At 41.3% G+C, this 15,745-nt stretch overlaps 1 protein-coding gene across 3 annotated transcripts in view; it reads left to right on the top strand.

The window, feature by feature from the left end:
* VPS13A (vacuolar protein sorting 13 homolog A) overlaps nt 1-15,745 on the top strand; it is a 745,426-nt gene that overhangs the window by 415,829 nt on the left and 313,852 nt on the right. For all 3 annotated transcript variants that reach the window (XM_029616432.1, XM_029616443.1, XM_029616452.1), the window contains exons 39-40: nt 3,494-3,726; nt 5,127-5,219. In XM_029616432.1, coding sequence (XP_029472292.1) covers nt 3,494-3,726; nt 5,127-5,219 — 326 coding nt within the window. The remainder of the gene's footprint in view (nt 1-3,493; nt 3,727-5,126; nt 5,220-15,745) is intronic.

Below are 15,745 nucleotides of genomic sequence, written 5' to 3' on the forward strand. Positions count from 1 at the left end.
TGGATCAAGCAGAGCATAACTTCCTCCAGTCTTAATTGCAAGACTTTGGCCAATACCTTAATATCAAAATTAATTAAATTGGACAATATGAACTTAGTCATGAACATCCCGCCCCCAACCTTTATTAAAAAAAAAAAATTAGAGATATTGAATCATTGACTAAAACCGCTGATGATGCCCCTGAGCTATTCAATGAATTGAACACGTCTATTTGAAAAAAAAAAAAAAGGGGGAGGGAGGTGCCAGATTTTTTTTTTTTTTTTTAGAAGATCAATATAACAACCATTTGCACTAGGACATTTCCACTTGAAAGGGCTTTCACTGCAGCTTGAATCTCAAGCAGTGAAATAGAGGAAAAATCTTTTCAGCTTGGCTAGGGGTAATACCTACTGAACTTAATCCTTTTGGCGATGCATACAGTATTGAGAATCGTCTTCAGAAGATTTTGAGATTCATCAAGCGGCTATGTTTTTCACAAGAGGGGATCCCACTATCAAGGGGTGATATCGCTGTGATAGTGGGGTCCCTCCCTCGAAAAAGCATTGTGGCTTTATGGCGCTTTCTTTTGTGTTGTGGCCTAACACTGTGATACAAAAGAACTTAGCAAGTAGGCCTTGAATGCAATGGTGGCCCCAACCTCACGGGACCGCCATCTTCTTAAAAGGCCACTAGCCCCCCAAAAAAGTGGCCAAATGGGGAGGTTGAGTGGGGGTTAGTGCTGACACCTGTTTCAACCTGGGGCCGCCAGTCAAGGTAGTGCAGACTCCCTAAAAGTAGAAAAATGTTTTAAAATTATGCATATGAAGGCAGCCCCCCTGAAGGCAAAATGCGCCTCCCCCCCCCCCAAACAATACCCATCCACCTCTGATCCACCCACCCGGTCCCCCCTTGATAGTAAAGTCCCCCCTCCCTTCGCCCCCCTTGCCTCTACAAAGGCAAGGTCCCCTGACCCTGATCCCTTCCGACAAAAAGACCCACCCACCCCAGCCCTCCTGATAGCATAGTGCCCCTGGACCCCCAACAAGACCCACCTGCTCCCCAGCCCCCTCCACAGGCAAGATCCCCTAGCATCCTGATAGCAACAAACCCACACACACACACATATAATGCCAATTAGTGAAGATCATCATGAAAACTGCATTAGCATTCTGGTCGTGAAATCCTATTGTAACAAATAGCCCTGAGGCAGATGTGTCTTTTACAACAAAACACTGGTCTGTGGTGGGTTCTACGATGTTGAATATTGGCATTAAATATTGACAATGCCTTCATAAGGTAAGCAAATGGTTTTGTACTTGCAATAAAAATGTTTTGGAATAGATTAGAGCGTCTTTGAGGACATTATGATAGTCATTAAAAAAAAAAATTATATGCAAAAAGAACTTTTGATTGAACTAGTGTGTGAAATCTGCAACGCAAATGTGCTCACACAATTAGGAGTTCTCTTATGATATTAAATTTATTGGCACCATAACTTTTAGTTTATAGGCAGTATTTTTTTACAGTAAAATGTTGGTATTACATACCAATGAGACCAAATTTGGAGAGCCTAGAAAATAAATTCTGCTGTAAGTTCTGTGTCTTGGAGAGTAAAAAGTGTATCAGCCAGATTGAACATGATGATCAAGTCTTTATTACTCATTGCAGAATCCTCAGTTTCTTTGTAAATATAGGACTTATGAACTAGGGAGTTCAAACATGTATTTCAGTCTCCACCGAAGAAAAGCCTAGATATATTAAATCCAATGATTATATCAGTGAGGGTCTTGTAGAACTCTGCTTAATTTATATTGGGACCATAGACACAAACTAGATAGATGAAATTGAGTGTGTAATACATTCAAGAAAAATGTATCTACCTTCTGGGTCAGCAAAGACCTATTGACAGTTAAAGGAAGATATTTATTAATCAATATACAAACTTCTGTATTTCTAGAAGTATAAGAAGCATAGAAGATCTGCCCAACCCATCCACAACAAACATTTTTCAATGCTCAATTTTAGCATCCTTATAAAACAAATCAAGAAATATAAAATCAGTAGCAGTAAAACCATACTAATAAAAAAGAACAGATTATTTCAAAATAGCGGATGAATGGAATATCCAATAATTAAAAACTCATATAAAACATTTCTAGATACCAATAACATATTTCAAAATAGCAGACACAAAGACCCAGTAATGAAAAATAATAAGGATACAAACAATTTTTTGCTCTGCATACCTGGGAACATTTGATATCCAGGTGCCCTGAGATTATTTTGAATTAGTAGGAGGAGGGATGGTTTGCTTGCAACTTTCTCCTCTCTCTCTCACACTGGCTCTCAATCACTCACATATACACGTACTTTTTCTCTCTCACTTATATAGGCTCTTAATTACACATTTACACACATGCTGTCTATCTTTTCAGGCTTACACACACAGGCTTTCATTCACACATACATATGCTGTCTTTTTCTCTCACACACAGACTCTCATTCACATGCTTACAAACATGCTCTCTCTTTCTCTCATTTACACACAGGCTCTCAATCACATACTCACATGCTCCCTCACCTAAACCAGCTCTCAATCACACACATACTCTCTTTCACATGTACAGGCTTTCAATCATTCACATACATGCTCTCTCTCACACACACACACACACACACGCAATCTCAAACACACATGCTTGCTCATTCACTCACTCTCCCCCCTCCCCCGAACTAGCGGCAGCAGCAACCTCCTCCACTTCTAATCCTAAAGGCAGCAGCAACCTACTTCATTTTCAGCCCTCGCGGAGAAAGGAGTCCCATCAGCCACAGGGGTTGACGACATTCTTTGATTTTCTCCGAGCCGCACAGCTTATTCCTCAGGCTGCACCTTTCTTCTTTTCTTCGGGCCGATGCTGCCTGCACTAGCATGGTCTCTTCTTCCCGCGCATGCACCCGCTGCTCACCACTTCTGATTCCGGGCCACGGAGGGGGGGGGGGTAGGGGTAAGAAGAAGAGAACATGCTGGTGCTGCTGACTCCAGCTGACCTGCCGCGATCCGCCCGGCTATCAACATTTTAAGCCCGGGCGGAGGACCTAGTTTGCTCGGGAGAGGGAGCAGCTGGGTCAGCGGGGGAACAGGAAGTGTGGTGACACACCGGTTGAGAACCACTGATCTAAAGTGCACCTATTAGGTGTACACCATTCATTGTGCGTACATTCGTTCGTTCATTAGCTACACGATATGCGTCCAAATGAATGAAATGAATGGACGCACAAATGCACATCCCTAATATTCTATGCTTTTATGTTTTTATGTAAACCATGAGAAGGAGAATATTACCACTAGAGAAAGTGGCATTTAGGGAAGTCTGAAAAAAGATGTAACAGTAAAGCAGAATATAAATTCAGCATGAATTAGTTGAGCATATAGAAAGGGGAAAAGGGTGAATGATGGCTGTCATGGGATAATTTAATTGTATTGTGCAAACTTAAATTACATTTTATTTTTTAGCTGCTGCACCTCCTGTTTCTAAAATGGAAATGCATGTTATGATTAAAAACCCAGAGATTGTGTTTGTGGCCGATTTAACAAGAGGTGATGCTCCAGCACTAGTTGTTACAACACAGTGTGAAGTCTGCATTAAAAACAGCCCTGAAGCACAGAAGATGACAGCTTCTGTTAATAATCTACATGTGAAAGCATGCCCCTTTCTTCCAGAAAAAAGAAAAGGAAATATAACCACGGTGAGTTCATCAGTCCTAATTCTGTCTGCTATATACTTTCAAATAATAGTATTAAACAATAGGAATTTTTACTTCAATTTTTTATCTGCAAATTAAATAACTAATGTATATATTGTCTAAGCTGGAGGTGGCCAACTGTTGTCCTCGAGAGCCACAGACAGGCCAGGTTTTCAGGATATCTGCAATGAATATGCATGAGGTAGATTTGCATGCACTATCTTCATTGTATGCAAATCTGTCTCCTGCATATTCATTGTGGCTATTTTGAAAACCAGGCCCGTTTATGGCTCTTGAGAACAGGAATTGGCCACCCCTAGTCTAAACCTTCAATTAATTGAAAAATGTGTATCCACATTTTAAGTCTTCTAAGGTTATGTTCATATGTGACGTTTTTACAAGAAATGCATCTAAACAAATCTAAGCAGAAGTAAATGGTCATCTCATACAACTTCAGCAAGAGGACTGGGCTAGATAGCTGTAAGACTTTGCTTTTCCCATATTGTGCAAAGTATCTTATAAATTAAGATTCAATATTAAACTGATAATATTAAAAGTAGCAAAGTGGGGAAGGATGATGGCAAAAATGAAATTATGCAGTAAGGATGAATCTTACTTCTGGTCTTTGGGACAAAACCGAATCCTATCCTCTCACACTTATTGAATTTTAGTCATGATGAGTACTGTATGCCAAGGGCAGAGTTGCTTTTATGCCCTATTATTCTTTATATGACTTTTATGCACTGCTTTGCAGGATATATAGCTTCCATATTGTTATAGCAAATGGTTACAGACACATTTTTATTTTCTGGTCATAAAAACTGGTTTCTTTTCATTGCCCAGTGACACTACATTTTTCCAGCTTTCTATTCAGTTTATAAAAAATAAATAAATTCACAGTATCAACAACTTAAACTATGGAGATTTACTGCAACTCATTGATTTTAGTGCAGCAGACATGCAAATCTTTGAATGCAATTTGTATGTGCATATTCTTACTTATAATAAAGCAAAAGCTTATTGAAATGCCAAAGTAATGGCCATTTGCCCTTTGTGATTCACATTTGCACATGAGACTCCGATATAAGATAATCTGAAATGGATGGAAGCATCTGGCTACCTGATGCCTTTTTTACAATGTCATATTTTTAACAAATTGAAATATTTTCAAAAGGGAAATGTTCTTTGCACTACTGATTAAAAAAAAAAAGTTATTTAGTTATACAGTGCCTTTCATCAGATAGTGGGGCATTTGTGTTCTTGATATGGTATGTAATTTTTTTCAGATTTGTTTGTATTTTAATTTTGTAGTTATCTAGTGGTAGAAACAGATTTTTGAATGAACTACACAATTCTCCTTTACAAAGTCAGAAAATGTAAATTTACTTGTATTTCTTATTCAGGTTCTGCAACCGTGTGACTTGTTTTTCCAAAGCATAAAGATGGGTGTTGGTCCACAAATGATAGAGCTATCAATAAAATCTCTAACACTAAAAGTAGGTGAATTATTTTTTGTTTTACAGACACTGACATAGCTTCTCTTCTGTATAAAAAGTTTCTTATAATATCAATGTATGTCATAGATGCTTTGCAAAGATTTGTATTGAATGCTGTGTGTGTGCTAGTGTACTTATAAACTATCTTGGGAGTAAATATAAGAACATAAGAACATGCCATGCTGGGTCAGTCCAAGGGTCCATCAAGTCCAGCATCCTGTTTCTAACAGAGGCCAAACCAGGCCACAAGAACCTGGTAATTACCCAAACACCAGAAGATCCGATGCAATTAATAGCAGTGGCTATTCCCTAAGTAAACTTTATTAATAGCAGTTAATGAGGTCGACATTCAAAGGTATTTATGTGGATAACTTTTGAGTTATCCACAAAAATACTGAGGTTTCAGCAATATCGACACCTATCTGGCTAAATTTTATCCAAATGTTGTTATTCAGATCAGCAAGAGATGTTTTGAGAGCGTTCCAGGGCGGAGTTCGCCATGTCTTGAGTTATTGGCTAACTCAATATGCTACCAGCAGCAGAGTTAGTTAACTGGAAGCATAGTTTCAAGATAACGTTAACCTTAACTGATTATATTCAATGAATATAGCTGTTTAAATAACAATTCTAACAGCAATAACAAAAAAAAAAAAAAAGCAGGCCTGCCAGCTCAATCTCAGAGAATTAAATGTCTACCATTTGTGGCTGACCCCCGTGTCCCCTCGCCCAAATAGTTATAACATGGTGCGGACCTGAGGCCAAACTCCTCCCTCCCTCATACTGACCACATATACTTTATAACCAAGACTCTCCTGCAGAAGCCTACTTGGAACACCCCAAAACCCCTTACTGCGGCCAAGATCTTGGAACAATCCTCCAGCTTGTCAAGAGTTGCTTTGAAGGTAACGTTGGATGCACCAGGAGCTGGATGATGATTCTGAAGTGCCGGCCACAGTAAGGGTTTTGGGGGTTTCTGGGTAGGGCAGGAGGAGTTGGATTGCGATGGTGGGAGGGAGAGCTTCTGCAGTGGCCCTTTGTTATAATTTGATGAAGCCAATTCAGAGAAGGGGAGGAGAGAGACTTTTTGGGCTCTTGTAAGCCGAAGTACCTGACCTGGAGGATTATACTTTTGGTTGTAGTCACTTTGGCTCACAGCCGGGGGCTGATACATTAAAGTGTGCCCAGCCTAGCTCACAGGTTTACAAACGCACTGACTAGCACCTGATGCAATAAGGAGATTAGAGCATTCAAAACACGTGTAGTCGATAGCGCTCATCACATGTAAATTCCATGTAGATGAAGCTATTAAGTATTACCCCCCATGCAGAAAATCTCTGGGTGCCCAATGCACACTTTTTAATGTGACAAATTTAACTCCAGCCCCAGAGGTGGAGTTATTTCAATCCGTGAGTCAAGGGTTCAGTAGATATTTTTAAAAATACTGTTCTCTGTGGTTCTTCCTACTTAGTATCATTGTAATACTTAAATCTACTGATTGCAGTGTTTAAGAATAAAGGCATGGCTTGATGTAAAAAAAAAAAAATTAAAATAAAATTCTGGACACACAATATACACGCTCCAGGCCAGTTTCACCCCTTGCTATTGTTTTCATGTATATTGTGCAAAATCAACCTGAAGCAGGATGAAATGGACGATGGTATTAAACGCCTCTTGCAATTGTGGGCGCTCAATGAATTTGAGCTCTAAGGATGCACAATTCTTCCCTAGTGTATCCCTTTTAACACATCGGCTCATTTAAATATTGCATTGGGTGTCCAGAGAGGTGGCTGTGCATGCGTTAGGAAAACAAGTGCTCAATACCAGCACCCGTTTTAACGCACGTCTTATTGCATTGGCCCCTTAGTGAGTACTAGGCCCTAGTGACTAAGTTTTTTCACAATAAGATGGTTTTCACGTGCATCCTAAGTTCCTGCCTCAGGTAAAATTGACTGGTTAAGGTGGAAGTCTAATCATTCTAACAACATTTTTCCCAAGCCATATTTTAAAATACAGATTTTCAGAACTGTTAAGATCCTGCCAGGCCTTTTAACTAATTAGGAAAGAGGCTTTTTCTTATGTAGTTGGATGTTCCCACTTTCTGCTACCTAAAACCACCTCTATGTTCTCTATACTGCCCTTGTTTACTAGATCACATTCTTGATTTCTCAGAGAGCAAGCAGGATGGCAGTCCTCAAGCGTGGGTGACTACATTTGATGGAGCCTGGCCTGGAAGTTTTAATCAGTTTCTTGAACTCTGACTGTGCGTCACTGACTAGTATGCCAACATATCATGTGTCCACACGGGGCCCCTTCATTCTTCTTTTTTGCAGAGCTTCCAGCTGTGCTTTTCCTGCTTCTAGGCCTTATTTGTTTTTTATTGCAGGGTCTTTCATTGTGAGGCACGGCAGTCCTGTTCTGCCATCTCTCCCGGTAGTTTTTGGATAGCTTTTTGGCCATTTTCTTTGTTCTGTCTTAGTGTTCAGGTCAGGATACTGTCTGTGTCTGATGGCATCGATTGTTGCCATTATCGAGTTCAATTTTGCCTCCCTTGTTTTCTGGTCAGCCATATCTAGCAGGTTTCAGTGGTGCCCTCGGTGGACTAGGAATATTTCTGTCACTGATCTTATGATAAATGTATCCTATGTCTAGGGGCATCACATGATGTCTAGAGGTGTCGACTGTGACCTCGACGGGATGACTGTTTTAACTGGAACTGATGGAGAAGCACATCAGATACTGGTAGTCTGAGCTATTGGCATTGGGGGCATTGACACTGAAGGATGATGAAACTGTACAAGTTCAGAACAATGCATCAGCATTGCAGAAGCAATCAGTTCCCTTCATATCTATCATCAGTAGGGCCCCAAGAAACAGCCCTTTACCTAGCAGTTCTGTCTGAAGAAGACAAAGGGTTGTGCCTCTTCGATACAGACATTTAGGAATTCTGATGCCAGGCATTGAGTGAAGACTAAGAAGCACAATGTTTATCGTGTGCGATGCCAAGGCTGGGGACAGTCCGACAGCTACCAAGAACCTCCTTAAGTGGTCCTGTGGAGAGGAGGGCTCATCCTTGCTGATGGCCCAGGAACCACCTCAGTTTTCAGGGGTCCAGTTGTCCACCACCGCTACACCACCCGGTTCCCATGATGACACAGCCACCTCTCCTATCTCCCAATTGGTGTTGGCATTGGTTATCTCTGAGAAGGAGTTGGACAAAAAGATCTAACAGGACTTGGAGAAATCATTGTGAGGCCTTAGTGCTCCAGCATCAAGGGCATCGGGGCCAGCACAGGCCGAGGTAGAGCAGCTGCTTGAATCTCTCCAGCTACTCAGCAGCCTTGCACCAGATCTGGTGTCTGTGCTGATACTGGTACTCAAAGAAGAATTGGAATTGATGTCTTCTGCAACAATGGTGATCTCCAGCCCATTGAGTAAGGAAATGTCCCCAAGATGCTTGAGTTTCTTGATTTCTAGGCCCAAATAAACAAGTATACCCTTTCTGAAGCTTTGTCTGGGAAATGGCTACTGTCTGCATCCTCTCCACCAGCCTACCGGTCAGAGTCTAACACTCACGGGAGGCGGGGGTGGGGGGATAGCTCTAGATTCAATTTCATTTCTAAAGAGAAGGGATCGATGAATCTCCTGTCTAACCCTTCTCCTCCCCTCCTGAGGACCTCTTATTCACCGGTTTTGTTAGAATTGTGGAGGCCATTCCATTTAATTTGACAGAGGATGAGACCAGGAGCAAGATACTGCACATCCTCCAGTTCATGGAGCCTCTTAAGGTAGTCCAGTTCATGAAATCCTTCAGGAAGCACAAATGAGGATGTCTGAAAACCTCTCTGTAGCTCCTGTAAAGAAGGCAGATGCAATCTATCTCAGAAGGCTTCTAGATTTGGGAAAAGATGATTACCACACCAATTTGTGGTGGTCAAATATATATATACTAGGGTGTATTCCTTGGTGCGCCTGGGAAGGAGTCTAGGATTCTGGACAATCTTGGAAGGAAAGTGTTTTAGGAAGCTATACTAAATGCCCTCATAGCCTCTTACTAGCTCTTCATGGGCCGCTACATGCAGGACTTGCTGAAGCAGATGCAGAGGGTGGCCAAGCACCTTCCTCAAAAGCAGCAAGATGGCCTTCAGTCACTGGTTGACAAGGTAATGGAGTGTGAAAAAACATGGTCTACTTAACCTTAGATGTTTTTTGAGAGAGCATTGAAGGTTACTGCCTGAGCATTTATTTATTTATTTAACAGCTTTTCTATACCGACATTAGAATGCACATCATATCGGTTTACATCTCAACAGTAGGTGGAAAATAGAATGAACAGGGGTGGGAGAGGGACAACAGTAGAAACTCGAGGGCAGGAGGCTCTAAGGGGAGCCTGAAAATTGAACTAGAGAAGCAATAATAACTCGAGAGGTAACATTTACATATTTACTGGTGCCCACAAACTTTACTGGCTGTGGGCCTCTTAGGTCCAGGAAAGACTTGCAGGCACGCCATTTACTGAAGAGAATCTCTTTGGAAATAAAGTGAAGGAGTACCACAGATTTGTGAGCACTCTGCAATACTTTAGCAACTCCTCTGCACTCCAGACCCTCCCTCCCTCTTCTAGGAGTTACCTGAGGATGGGGCAGAGGAGGCACTTTTCCAACTGAGTTGCTATCCACTGCTTCCCCAGTCTCATGCTCCACAGGTCCCGCATGCCCATCCATGACAATAGCTGATCTCTAAGCCACAGACAGCAAGCCAGCCAACACCTGGTATGGGGATTTGACTGTATAGTGGAGAACATAGCCTGTACTCCTGTGCCCATGTTGGAGGACCTTCCAGTCAGAGGCAAGCTGAGTTTTTACATATACAGTTGGACGAGTGTAACTGCAGACTGTGAGTTCTCGGAATCATAAGAAAAGGGAACAAATTAAATCTATTGGGTCTTCCGCAAAATCTGCCCCCCCCCCCCAACCCAGGCCCCAGTTGGTTGTCACTCTGCGTATCACAAACTACTGTAAAAGGAGCTCTTCTCCCTCTTGGATACCAATGTTGTCAAACCTGTTCCATTAGAGGAAAGAGGATGGGGATTCTACTTCATGCATTTCCTGATTCGAAATAAAGCAGAATGACACCATCCCATCCTAGACCTAAGGGCCTTGAATAAGTTTCTGAAAAGAGAAATGTTCGAGATGGTTTCCCTGGGTACCCTGATCTTTTCTTCAAAAAGGGACTGGCTATGCTGACTTGATATTGAGGATGCTTTCACCCACATAGAGAGATTTCCTTGTCACAGGAAATGCCTAATTCATTGGCAAAGACTGTCATCTCCAGTATCACATGCTGCCTTTTGGTCTAGCATCAGCCCCACATGTTTTCACCAAATGTCTTGCTGTGTTGGTGACTCACCTGCTGAAGATGGGAGTGCATGTAAGTCCCTATCAAGAGGATTGACAGGTCAAGAGAGCATGCAAGGAAGGGGGGGTTGCCATAGAATCAATCTGAGTGTTGGAGTTGCTAGGGTGTGTTAAGTACCCTGTCTCACTTGGGCCAGTCATTTCAATTGGAGTTTATCTGAGTTGTGCTAGACACGACTCTGGTAAAAGCCTTCTTTCCTCAGCAGAGGGCTATTACCTTGATGTCCGCTGTCGAAAATATTTAGAAGAGTCAGCAGACATCAGCATGGGACATGTTGAAGATGTTGGACCTTATGGAATCAACCGTACATATCATTCCCTTGGCATGTCTCTACATGAGGAGAGCTACAGCCCATCTGGGATTTGCCAGACAGTATCCATGTTACTCAGATGATCCGGGACTAGTGACTGAAGCATTCCCTTCCATATTCCTTTGATCCAAATTGGCTTTATCATGGATGTGTCCAGCCTGGGCTGGAGAGTTCATATAGAAAGGCTCTGCACCCATGGTGGTTGTTTAGTCAAGAAAAGTTTCATCAGAAAAATTCTCTGGAGCTAGGGGATCAATATGCTCTAAAGGTTTTCAGAGATCAGAAATACATCAGACAACAAAGTTGCGATGTACTACATCAACAAGCAGGTAAGCTCAGGCATGGACCTCCTGTGTCAGGGGATTGTCCACTTGTGGGACTGGTTGATATCTCAAGGGATAGTCTTAGGGCCATGTCCCGCACAGGAGACTGGTGAATAAAATGAGAAGCCAGTCAAAGTTCTAGAAACTTTGACAAAAGTGTTCCGTGATTGGGCTCCATCCTGATGATGTCACCCATATGTGAGGACTAACATCCTGCTGTCCTGTGAGAACACCTGTTACAGGTAAGCAACTCTGCTATTCCTAGCCTCAAAGGAGGGTCATAGTAACACCTTCATAAATCAGGTTAACCACGTCATTGTTCAGTGCCTTTCTTCCAATCCACAAAAGTACAGTTTTTTGTAAATTTAGCACCATCCTTTTATTCAACCAACTGTTAGTTGCTTGAAGACAATTTTTCAATAGGGACACTGGAAAAGTGCCATCAGGACTGCAGGAAATAAAAATCTGAATATCAGCATATTAAAAAGTCACCTCTAACGATGCCAGTAGATGCCCAAGCAGCTGAAGATAGATATTAAACAAGACAGAGGACAGTGCCGAACCCTGCAGAACTCCTGGAGCCAGTCCCTGATATTCTAAATCAGTGGTTCTCAACCTTTTTCCCATCGTGACACACCTGACAGACCACGCTCACATGTGTGATACACTCTCATTACAATTCATGGGACATGTTCTTTCATGGTTTGAACCATTTAACAAGATAGGAGTGAGATAGCATGTATGTGAATGATTGAGAGCCTGTATATGTGAAAGCGAGTATGTGTGTGATTGAGAGCTGGTTTAGAAATAAAAATAAAGGTCCAGTATTTTTATTAAGAATGACACAAGGAAAAGATACATATTCTGTCTGAACAGAAATTGCATAAATAGTAAACATTCCACACCAAAACAGCACCAATTTCCAGCACTTAAAAAGTAACCACCTTCCATAAGAAAAGGCAACTCTGAAAATATTACACCAGGCCTTAAGACACCAATACATCTCCTATTACGAAAACGGACCAAGTCAGGCTGCTGTAGAGCCCTACACAGAAACTACACGCCAGCAGAAAACCTCACCTGAATCACATGTGCTGACCCTCACCTAACAAAGAATAAAGAGACCAAACCGCATAACTAGAAGCATGCAGATAAAAACTGAATTGGAATCCTCAACAAGCCAGAGTCTCTGTATGCAGTGCAACAAAGGAAAAAAAGAAACATCACCCATCCTTATAAAACAAATCAAGAAATATAAAATCAGTAGCAGTAAAACCATACTAACAAAAAGAACAGATTATTTCAAAACAGCGGATGAATGGAATATCCAATAATTAAAAACTCATATAAAACATTTCTAGATACCAATAAAATATTTCCAAATAGTCATAAAGACCCAGTAATGAAAAATAATGATACAAAAAATGTTTTGCTTTGCATACCTGGGAACTTTTGATATCCAGGTACCCTGAGATTGTTTTGAATTAGCAGGAGGAGGGATGGTTTGCTTGCAACTTCTCTCTCTCTCTCTCTCACTCACACACTGGCTCTGAATCGCACACATATACACATGCTTTTTCTCTTTCACTTATATAGGCTCTTAATTACACATTTACACACATGCTGTCCATCTTTTCACGCTTACACACACAGGCTTTCAATCACACATATATGCTGTCTTTTTTTTTCTCTCACACACACTCTCATTCACATGCTTACAAACATGTACTCTCTCTTCTCTCATTTACACACAGGCTGTCAATTACATACTCACATGCTCTCTGTCTCACCTAAACCAGCTCTCAATCACACAGACACACATGCTCTCTCTTTCTCTCACTTTCACACATGCTCTCAATCACATACTCACATGCTCTCTCTCTCACCTAAACCAGCTCTGTCACACACAGACACACATGCTCTCTCTCTCTCATTTACACACAGGCTCTCCATCACATACTCACATGCTGTCTCACCTAAACCAGCTCTCAACCACACACATACTCGCTTTCACATATACAGGCTCTCAATCATTCACATACATGCTATCTCACTCACACAACACACACACACACATGCTTGCTCATTCACTCACTCTCCCCCCTCCCCCGAACTAGCAGGAGCAGCAGCCTCCTCCCAACCCTAAAGGCAGTAGCAATCTTCTTCATTTTCAGCCTTCACGGAGAAAGGAGTCCCATCAGCCGCGAGGGTTAACGTTGTTCCTCATTTTACTCTGAGCTGCACTGCTCATCCTTCAGGCCACGCCTCTCTTCTTTTCTTCGGGCTGATGCTGCCCACACTAGCATGCTCTCTTCTTCCCGCGCATGCACCCCCTGCTCATCACTTCCTCTTCCGGGCCGTGGGGGTGCGGGAAGAAGAGAGCATGCCGGTGCCGCTGACTCCAGCTGTCCTGCCGCGTTCTGCCCGGGCTATCAGCATTTCAAGCCCAGGCGGACCTATTTCGCTTGGGTAGGGGGGCAGCTGGGTCAGCAGGGAACTGGGAAGTGTGGCAACACACCTGCGTGTTCTTAGCGACACACTGTCGCAACACACCAGTTGAGAACTGCTGTTCTAAATAACTATCATCCCAATGGATTCTCTGCCTCCTATCTTGTTAAATGGTTCAAACCATGAAAGAATATGTCCCTTTTACTCAAGATGGCTGAGATGCTTAATCAGTGTATCATGGCTGTCCATATCGAAGGCCACAGAGATATCTGGTTGTACTAAGACACCAGCTCCCACACAGTCAAGAATCTGATATAATTTATCCAGTAATGACTGCACTAGAGTTTGTACACATCACGATATAATATTCAATTTTTGTAAATTGAATATTATATCGTGATGTGTATAGTTCTCTAGAAGTGTAGTCATTAATAGAGTGTAGAGAACACTGTAAATTTATACCCTCTGTATTAGTGCACTAGAGTTTGTGCCATGTGCCTTTCTAAAGCTGTACCGCTGATCAAACAATTACCCAAATACTCCTCAACCTATATAAGTATACACTTTTCAAGTATCTTCCCCAAAGAAGGAAAGTTAGACATTGGATGATAATTAGACATCAAGTCCTTTGGAAATGCTAGATTCTTCCGCACTGGCCTAACCGTAACCATTTTTAATAGTGAAGGGACATGTCCCTCCTTTGTAGACTGATTTTTAATTTTTGTTATCCACTTATAAGTATTATTTTTTAAACATTGAATTATATCAAATGGGCATTTATTTATTTATTTAAAAGTATTTATATACCGCTTTTTAAAATAAAATTTTATCAAAACGGTTTACAACAGGTTAAAGTAAAGTAAAAATAAAATATAACTAAAATAAACATAAAATACATAAATTTAGCTAAGTAGCTAGATAATTGCTAGCTAAAAAAAATTATTAATTAAAAAATAATAATAATGGTAACATGCCATGGGTAAACAGAATAGGGAAGGTAAAAGGGATGAAGGGGGGGGGGGGGGGTGGCAACTTATTGGATTAAAATATCCTAGGAAGAAAGCAGTTGGAATGATAGAGGAGAAGTTGAGGTGATATGTGTGTGATGAGAGAGTTTTGAGGAGATGAGAGCTTCATCTTTGATCGGTGAAATGCTTAGTAGGAGTATTAAATGCTTGTTGAAAAAAGAATGTTTTTAAAGCTTTTTTGAAATGATGAGGGTTTGATATTAAGCGGAGAGGGTTGGGTAAAGAGTTCCAGAGGGATGGTCCTGCTACTGAAAAAGCTCTTTTCCTGGTAATGTCTAATCTAGCCTGTCGTGGTGATGGAATGTCTAAGAGATTTTGAGTAAGTGATCTTAAGTGTCGGGTGGGTTTGTAAATGCGGAGTAAGGTGCAAAGCCAGGTGGAGGAAGAGTTATAAATTAAGCTGTGAATAATTGAGAGTACTTTGTATTTTATCCTGTATTTTATGGGTAACCAGTGAAGAGAATGTAAAATAGGTGTAATGTGATTGCGAGTGGAGGTACCGGATAATAAGCGAGCTGCACTATTTTGAACTAATTGTAGTGGGTGAATTGATGAATCAGGTAGACCTAGATAGAGTGCATTACAGTAGTCTAAACCAGAGAAAATAAGAGATTGAAGAACAGTCCTGAAATCACGATAGAAGAGAAGAGGACGAAGACGCTTCAGAAGCTGTAATTTATAGAATGATTTCTTTGTTAGAGAGGAAATTTGTTGTTTCAAGGATAAGTCTGTATTTATAGTTACACCTAGATTTATGGCATCCCAATGGTTCAACCATCCCAAATTAATTGGGATGGTTGAACCATTGAAAGTAAAATGAGATGGTGGACCTATAGAGGAGTCTGTAATGGATGTTAAGTGAACTAGTTCGGTTTTTGATGGATTTAATTTTAAGCGATTATGAGATAGCCAAGAGTTAATGGTGGATAGGTAAAGTGAGACTAATGATAGAGTATCGGACCAGGAAGTTTTATAGGGGACCAGAAATTGAATGTCGTCTGC

The sequence above is a fragment of the Rhinatrema bivittatum genome, chromosome 1 (assembly GCF_901001135.1).
Source record: "Rhinatrema bivittatum chromosome 1, aRhiBiv1.1, whole genome shotgun sequence".
In the NCBI taxonomy this organism is placed as follows: Eukaryota; Metazoa; Chordata; class Amphibia; order Gymnophiona; family Rhinatrematidae; genus Rhinatrema; species Rhinatrema bivittatum.